Genomic DNA, 8,350 nt, shown 5'->3' on the forward strand with positions numbered 1-8,350 from the left:
TCTGATCCTTATTACCATAACCGTTATGTTGCGTTTGTTCAGCTAGCCCTCTCATTTTGCTACTCAGAATTTCATTATTATGAAACACAATTAAACAGACAATGTGTGGAGGGAAATATTCTGATAAACCCGCAGTTTTCCTGCTATCATGATTGTATTCCCCCTACAATCTAACCTTTATACGACCTGTGAGAAATACCTGGTCCTCTGTGTGTGGCTTGCATTTACAAATGAGGAAAGTGGGGTGATTGTCAGACATAACCAGAGGATGATCCACCTTGTCCACTGTTTCATGGTTTAAAGGGCCCCATGCAAACCTGCAGACAGCCCTAAATCAGAATGTGGAAGCCGGGGTGACTTCCTCCTGGAGTCGCCTCAGCTTTGCCACCTCCAAGGGAAGCATACAGACTGAATTTCGTAAAGGCCTCTCGTTTTCCTCCAGCCTACACTGAGAAGGGCTGGGGAGAACTAACAGAAGGAGAGATAAATCATGGTTCTGCTCCTAGCTCCTGGTGTGTGTGTGTGTGTGTGTGTGCCCCTGGTGGGCTCCTGGTGTGTGTGTGTGCTCACTGCTAACTGTGTGTGTAGGATGGGTCAAATGCAGAGGACGAATTTCCCCATGGGGGATCAATAAAGTATACGATTACGATTATTCTGGAGGTATAAAGTTTAGCTCTCTCTTTACATCACTCTTACCTAGAGCTGTATCATTCTTGCCTGTACAACAATGTCTGGAGAGGTTTAAATTGGTTAAAGCAGAGTCTGTATCTTTATTGAAGCCAATACTGATTTTTAAACCTACAAGAACTTTTAAATGTGGCTTAGCAATACATATTGTAATATAGCTGTTTTTGTGTATACATTTGTTTATATTTTGTTATATATGCTATGAACCTTCTGAAAATGCTGCCAGGACTTTTCCCTGTAGTGTAATGGATGTGATCACCTGCTCCTTGAAAGCTGATGCTGACAAACACAATAGCCATTTATAAAGACAGCAATGATTTGAGCACCATCCAGGACAAAGCACAGTGACACCACCACTCCAGGCGTTTAGAGACAGACCACAGACAAATAAAGAAACGAGGAGTACAGTGTGGCTGTGGCCTGGCTCTCTGGCTCACACCCCCGTCATGATAGATGAACAGGGGAAGGCTGGGTAGGAATTAATTGAGACACTCTTTCTCGAGGAAACCACAGGAAACCCCACGAATAGCCTGCCATTGAGTTCCTGGAGGCACGAGTGGCAATCAGCCCTGCACACACTCGGTTCACTTCCTCTTCCACACACATATTTGCATTCAGAGAAAATTGCCTGAGGATGACACCCATGTGAATTTGTATAGCTCCAGGTGGCCACCCTCTAAAGAGACAAGCACAACCACATCCTCCCCTCGGCACGCATCCCCTCTCCAAAGCTACAGTAGGTTGTCACTGAAATACTTGTCACCCCCACAACTATATCATAGCTACAATGGTACTGTTCTGACATCATTAAAGTGTCACTGAAAAATTACCAGTTACGATCACACCAGTGAGACAGTACTTGTGAACCATTATCTGAACACGACCAAAAAACCCCTCCAAAAAAACCCATACAGGAAAGTAGTTCACTGAGTTAATAACATATTCACAAACTTCAGTCAAGTGCAAGCATTGTTTTATATTTTTGAATAAACAGCAAAATCTGAATTGAATAGAACTGACATGTCCAAACTGAACCAGTTTGACTGATCTTAGCTCATGTCACACCAGTGTCTGTAACCAGCTTTCGAAAACTGACTGAAGAAAGTGTATTTCATAGAAAAAACACCATTTTAAATAAATATAACATATATATGCAATACATAATTAAAATATAAAATGTGGAATTACTGATGTTATCTGCAGCCACTGGGCTTAAGTGTCACACATGAAAGTCCCAGAGAGGACCTTTCTGTTTCACTCATGAATGACTACAGGAGAAGAGATGATGGGTTCTGTGTATGTTTTTGCTTTTTAAATTAATTATTTCTGATTGATTCATTGATTGTTTGTTACGAAACTAACAGCAGGACAAGATAAAAAAGACTAAGGTTATTTACAACAGTTGGGTTCCCTTCAGTCCTACACCCATCTACTTAATGACTCTCGAGTGGACTGAATTTGCTTATTTGATCCCAAATGTGGGGATCCTAAATGATTAATATGAGTATTTATTTCAGTTGCTTTACATTGCTATCAGTATTAACTTTTGTAACTGTTTTGCTGTTATTTCTGTTTATTTTTAAATGTCATGCTCGTCCAACTTGCGCTGTGAAACACTTTGGTCATTTGGTCCTTAAACAAAGGCTGCTATACTAATAAAGTGTATTATTGCTGTTGCTAGTTGGGGCTTGGTACTTTATACTTATAATTATGAGAGTCCATAAGAAAGAGCCTCCATCAGGTAAAAGCCTTTAGAATATGCCTTAGACGCAATAACATGAGGCACAACATAGCATTCTGGAGAGGACGATGTGCTTGCCACATGGAATGAAATGGCAGGAATGAAAAGTCAGAACAAAAACATAAAAATTACAATCCTTTCCTGAAAAGGAGACATTAAGTGCCATGTTACAGTAATCGATGCCTTAGTAAAAATGAGCATGCCTTTGTATCAGTGGTAATTATAAACTTTGCTTGTGTAAAATATTCCGCTTGGGGCAAAGTAAAAGTAACTTGTGAAATGTGTACATTAGCTATTGCAGTACATTTGATTATCTATATCATGCTCATTAATCACTAGCAATCCACACACTTGATGCAAGATCAAGCTCCCTGCTTCTCGGCCTACTTAGGCATATACTATGAAGCTAAAATCATCAACTCTACAAACATAAGGGATGGAAAATATGTGAAAATTTTTACCCCAAAAACACACTAAAGAAGTTCTTGCATTGCATGACCCCTGACACACGTTACATATAAAATCTCTACAGAGATCATTATTATACAGCCAAGAAATCTAATTACAATGTTGTTATACAGTTATTGCGCCCAGCAAACTATTGTTGTACACAGGGAGTTATTCTGAGTGCCTTTTCAAACTCGCCATCAGTCTTTCAACAAGGAATAATTCTCTGAGCACGTATGCACACGAATAAGAGCAAATTACTACACTAGCTATACTGGTGGAATGAGGCTCATGTCTGTGGAAGTACAGTGCAGAATTCGGAAATGTGTGTTGTATTCTTACAGTTATCCGTCCACCGCCTGTAAACTGAAACACTGTGCACTTGCACAATTCACGGGCAAAACTAACAACTGACAACTACTGCTGTGAAAACACCATCACATACACTGCTACAACTGTTTAACATTACGATCACTAACATGTTAGAGGAAGCAAGAAAACGATAAGACAGGGGGAGGAAGACAGGATCCCATTCTTGCAAAATGCACAAATTTCAATTCAGTACGGTTCCTACAGCACTCCGCGCGCAACATACCTGGTCCCATTCTGGCTTTGGACAATTTACATCGCATCCTGATGATCCCGTCTTTCTCGTGATTTTAATGGGATTAACGATGGATGACAGTACTTTAGAACTAAGTGCATCTAATGTAAGAACCTGATAAACAAGGGGCGTAACAAATATCAACTTGTTGCGGCCCCTGCATCGTTCCACAGATTAACCGCTGCGCCTGAATTATCACAAAATACTTAAACTCGTTTGCCGAGTCTGTAGCAATGCTTACGAGGGGGTGTTACACACAACACACTTGATTAAAGGGTACAAATAAATTAAACAAAAGCACATATACTTACCCCAGTGTGCTGATAAACCCGTTGACAGTGCCCTCTGCATACAGGGACACGATATCCCCTATATGCAAAAAACTAGACATTGAATCCGACATTTTCGATATTTTGAGCGTTAAAATAACCGAAAGAAAGTGAAAACTATCACAGAGTCTTCGTTGAGTTCGCGGTTGTCTTCCTCTTCATTCTGTAGCAACTTCTTAGAGAGTACGCGGTGGCTTAGTGTTGATCTCTTCCTGACAGACTGGGTGTGAGTGTCTTTTCATGCAGTTGGTACTTTGAATGGTTTTGCTTGAGCTCCCTTGTGCAAAGTGCGTCCAATTAAACACGAAGTGTTTATATTTATATAATAAAATTGGAAAAGTGTGTTAGCGCCGTCAATAGTGGTTTCAGTATTTCCGGTGAAGGTTTTGCGAACCGTGGGCTTTTTTTTTTTTCAAGTGTACAGTATCTTGTCAGGTTAGCTAGGCACTTGAACCAATAATGACCGAACCAGGAAGTATACGCAACGCAAATAGTGTGGTGTTTGCAGACTACGGGTCGACACGGATCTTTGGTTTATGGAGTCAAGAAAAAAAGGCACTCACTCAAGAGACCTAACCTAGTGTGATGGGCAAAGACACGCACCTTTGCTTCGATATAAATGTAAATAGGACGAGTTAACTTTATATGGTTGACCTGAAAAGGAAAGTAAAACGTGAGCCAGAAGCATTGATGAGAGCTGCCAATTCACGTGCCTACGTGATAAAGAAATATTTATTTGCTCTCATGAATTTGGTATTACACACAAGGGGATTTCATCTCTGCAAATTCTGTAAAAGCAATATTTTTGGGCATTTGATAAACACTCTGTTGCAAATGCACAAGTCAATGTTTTGACCAAATACTTGTTTAGATGTATGTAATGTATGATTTAGTTAGTAAGCGCTGCTCTCGAGTTTCGAGGTTCATCTGCTGCTTGAGGATTGCTGAACTGGTGTAAAAATACGAGTACTAATTACTGAATTACTAATCTTCAGAGAATGTAGTAAACGCGATCTGTTTCTGTTACTTAAGAATTCTACCAACTCCAAGTACCACCTGAATCAATCCCCCTCTGACGTCATTTGTCTAAACCACAACCTGTCTGTGCCAGCTAGTTGCTTCTTCCATAGCCTAGTCAACCGAATAACGAGACACTGACATGATCAGTATTCTTGGAGAGTATTCAAGATCGGAACAGTGGTTACACGGGGAAATCAATAAAATATCATTCTTCCTGATCAGTTACCACTGGTTCAACTGCCACTTTCTTAAAAAGCAACTACGTGCTACATTTTGCCCGCACTAACTGTGGGTGGAATTAAATACAACTTTACACCCTTTCACACACCTATCAACTAACACTAGTATAAGACACATACAACTTTCAATGGAAATCACTACCAATCCTTGTAAATTACAGATATATTAGGCAATGAGTAACAGCTGATAAGCAGCAGATCCTACCATATCCCTAACCTTACCATTTACTTAGAAACGCAGGCAAAAACGATGAGTGCTCTCATAGCCTGCATTCATATGGAAAAGCATATGTGAGACCCGAGTACAAACCAGTAATGTGTATTCACTGCAACTTGCGCGCAAAACAATGGCTAGCCCTGAAACTGGCAGTTCCTGTGGGTTTAATATGTCGTTTCCCTGGTGTGACACCAGAATATGCCACACAAGACTGTGCATCAGTCAGAGTGGATGCTTAAAGGCAGCGCAATAAAACCTTAGGAAAACACAGGCATGGTGACATACTAAAATACAAAATCAGAACTACAATAAAATGTAAAAAGTAAAATGCAACTAAATTAGTAGTGAAAGTATAGTGTTAACTACTCCAAATGCCGAATCCCGAAGAATGTGATTTAAACAATGGGAAGTGACGGTGAGTCTTGTGTATATTGCAGTAGGGAGTTCCAAAGCAATAGAGCATGTAAAACTAACTGGGATTGCATTAATTCACAGGAAAGTAAAGACTGATAAGGTTCTCATGACCACCTGGAGGAAATTGATTTCCTTTTCACCCAACGAGCAATCCATGCTCTGAAAGGTCTGCTTGTTTTAGGTACCCTGATCAAGAATGACTCAATGACAACTTCTTCCACCACAGATGTACAAACACCATACTACAGCAGAGCTTTGGTCTGATTTAATTCATAGGTTGTGAACTGCTACTGTCCGCTATACCTTACTTAAACAATGTGTACTTGATAGAGGTAGTGTGTACTTGGCGTCCCTTAGTTTCTAACCTATCTAGTCAGGTTAGCACAACTTGTGGTAAGGCTTGAACAGTGTTATGCTCACACTCACTAGTCTGGGAGTGTTGTTAGCCTGGTCCGACACTGTTGCTCATTCAATGTGAATGGATACACTTCTGTTCTTTTGTGCTGGAAGTCACTCCGGATAAGAGCATCTGGTAAATGAATGTAATGTATTGTAATGTACTTACTCACTGCACACTCAAGATGTATATTAACTCATTTACATTCTCAAGATGCTAAAATGCTATTTCTGTCCAGCAGAAATCTTTCTTCCTGGTACTGCTAAAGTTTCCAGCCAGACAGTTTCTCTGTGATTCTACATTGAATAGAATCATAAAGAGCTCTGCACAGTTCAGTCCTAAGAAGTTGGAATTTGTATTCTGCGTGTCTTGCAATGAATGAGTTTTCCCGCAGTGCGGGGTTATGCTTGGCTAACAGTTAACAGTCATATAACCCTCCCGGTCTGGTGCCCTGAGACTCAGGAAGGCTTGTGTGTTTCTTTGTGGTTTCTTATATCTCTCTTGCTTGTGCATTAAGTAGAGACATCACTCAAGTACCAGAAACATTAACACCGGAACTGCGAGCACTAATTTGTTTCTGTCTCTTGGCAGAGTGTAACGAGAATACAGCTGTTTTTTTTGGGGGGGGTGCTCCTTGTGGGCGCTATCTTTAGAATCTCAAACGAATTTACAAATGTGCCATGTTATGCATACACAAAAATTATGCATGTCACATATATTAAAAGGACATACATAGCTCCATCGTTGATATCAATATAACACCAGCTAGCATGTCTGTCCACATTTCCTTCCCTCACAGTGAAGAAGCACTTTCCAGCGCTATTCACTCTATACTCTTCTCTTTCAAGTAACTTGCCCCTGTGGCTTGAACTTGTACAGAATAATTTCTGTTTTTCTGGTGTCATCATTTAGAAACCTTAGAAATGTTAACAAAGGTGAACCGATGGCTTCAGAGTAAAATTCTAGTCGTGTTTTTTTGTTTGGCTATGTGCATGAATGCGTATGTCCATCAGCATCCATTGTGCTGCCTGCTAGTCACAGATGTAGCCAGTGTTTCTGTAGCACTGGTTCGCTTTGAGCTCTGCTTGCTACCTGCACAATGAACTTTGTATTCTGAGTGTCAATGCTGTCTGGTTAAAAGATCTCATTCCCTGCACTGGACACCTGCTGTAAACTGTTCTATGTTCCCAAACTAAGTCACAAAATGGCTAAAGCTAGTCAAAGCATTTAACTGTATTAAATAAAAACAAGTGAAGAGTCACTTAAGAGTATTACCTTAGAGAAACCAGAAAATAAGCACTAAAATGGATGCTGGTTAACACACCTGGAATACAGGTGCATCTCAGGGTTTGGATCACCCCAGACAGTGATACCACAGCAAACAGTGAGCCACTCTGGGGACGGTGTGTCCTGTTGTGGGATATGCAAAGAAGTGAAGCTCTGAATGTAAATTTCAGAGGGAAACTCAAATGTGTCAGACGTCATGGATGGATAGTTCGGTCAGCGTGAGGTCTGCGTTTTCCAGAGTTCAGTGCTGAGGTGGAGCTCTCATCTGAAAATAAAAACATACATCTGTGGCTTCACCAGACATCACAACTGTATGTAATGGCATGTCAATATAAATGTTAATATTCTGCAACAGCAAGGGTTCCTCAGAAATTTGAAAGGCAAGGTGATCATGCGAGAAAAACTTCATTGAAAACTGATTCCTTCAGGGGTTTGGACATCAGGTAGTGTGTGTGCACAGTCTAGTTGTACACAGAGGACAGACCCACAGCCTGCAGTGGGTATAAAACTAGACCTCAGAGCCCAGATCACAGGAGCAGGATGTGTGATGGACAATATGGAGCATAGTACAATGCCCATTCAACCCAAAGATAGAACCAGCCTATTAATGCCAGTGAACGTCTATTTCTGGAGATCAAAAGGTCATAGTTTGCGAAAATCACATTTCCCACCATGCACTGATCCTTGAAATGATATGAACCATCAAAGCTTTAAGATCATTGCCACAGACTCACAATGGCACAATTGTTTTATAGACTGCAAATAAGGCCTCCTGCACTAAAGTAGCCATGCCCTTGCAAAAACAGAGGAATGGAAAAAGTTTCAGTGTAACAATGCTATATTGTTGCAAAGGAAAATTCAGTGAAACATTTTGACCTTTTACACCCATTTTAATGATCTTATTTTTTAATTTTAATGTTTTTATTTGGTCAATTATTGGAAAAATACTTTGCCTAAACCTACTAAAG

At 40.4% G+C, this 8,350-nt stretch overlaps 1 protein-coding gene across 2 annotated transcripts in view; it reads right to left on the reverse strand.

The window, feature by feature from the left end:
- itpr3 (inositol 1,4,5-trisphosphate receptor, type 3) overlaps positions 1 to 4,250 on the reverse strand; it is a 44,426-nt gene extending 40,176 nt beyond the window's left edge. For both annotated transcript variants that reach the window (XM_036532558.1, XM_036532557.1), the window contains exon 1: positions 3,791 to 4,250. In XM_036532558.1, the coding sequence (XP_036388451.1) occupies positions 3,791 to 3,882 (92 nt within the window). In that variant the 5' untranslated portion in view covers positions 3,883 to 4,250. The remainder of the gene's footprint in view (positions 1 to 3,790) is intronic.
- Between the last annotated feature and the right edge of the window lie 4,100 nt (positions 4,251 to 8,350).

The sequence above is a fragment of the Megalops cyprinoides genome, chromosome 7, assembly GCF_013368585.1.
Source record: "Megalops cyprinoides isolate fMegCyp1 chromosome 7, fMegCyp1.pri, whole genome shotgun sequence".
In the NCBI taxonomy this organism is placed as follows: domain Eukaryota; kingdom Metazoa; phylum Chordata; class Actinopteri; order Elopiformes; family Megalopidae; genus Megalops; species Megalops cyprinoides.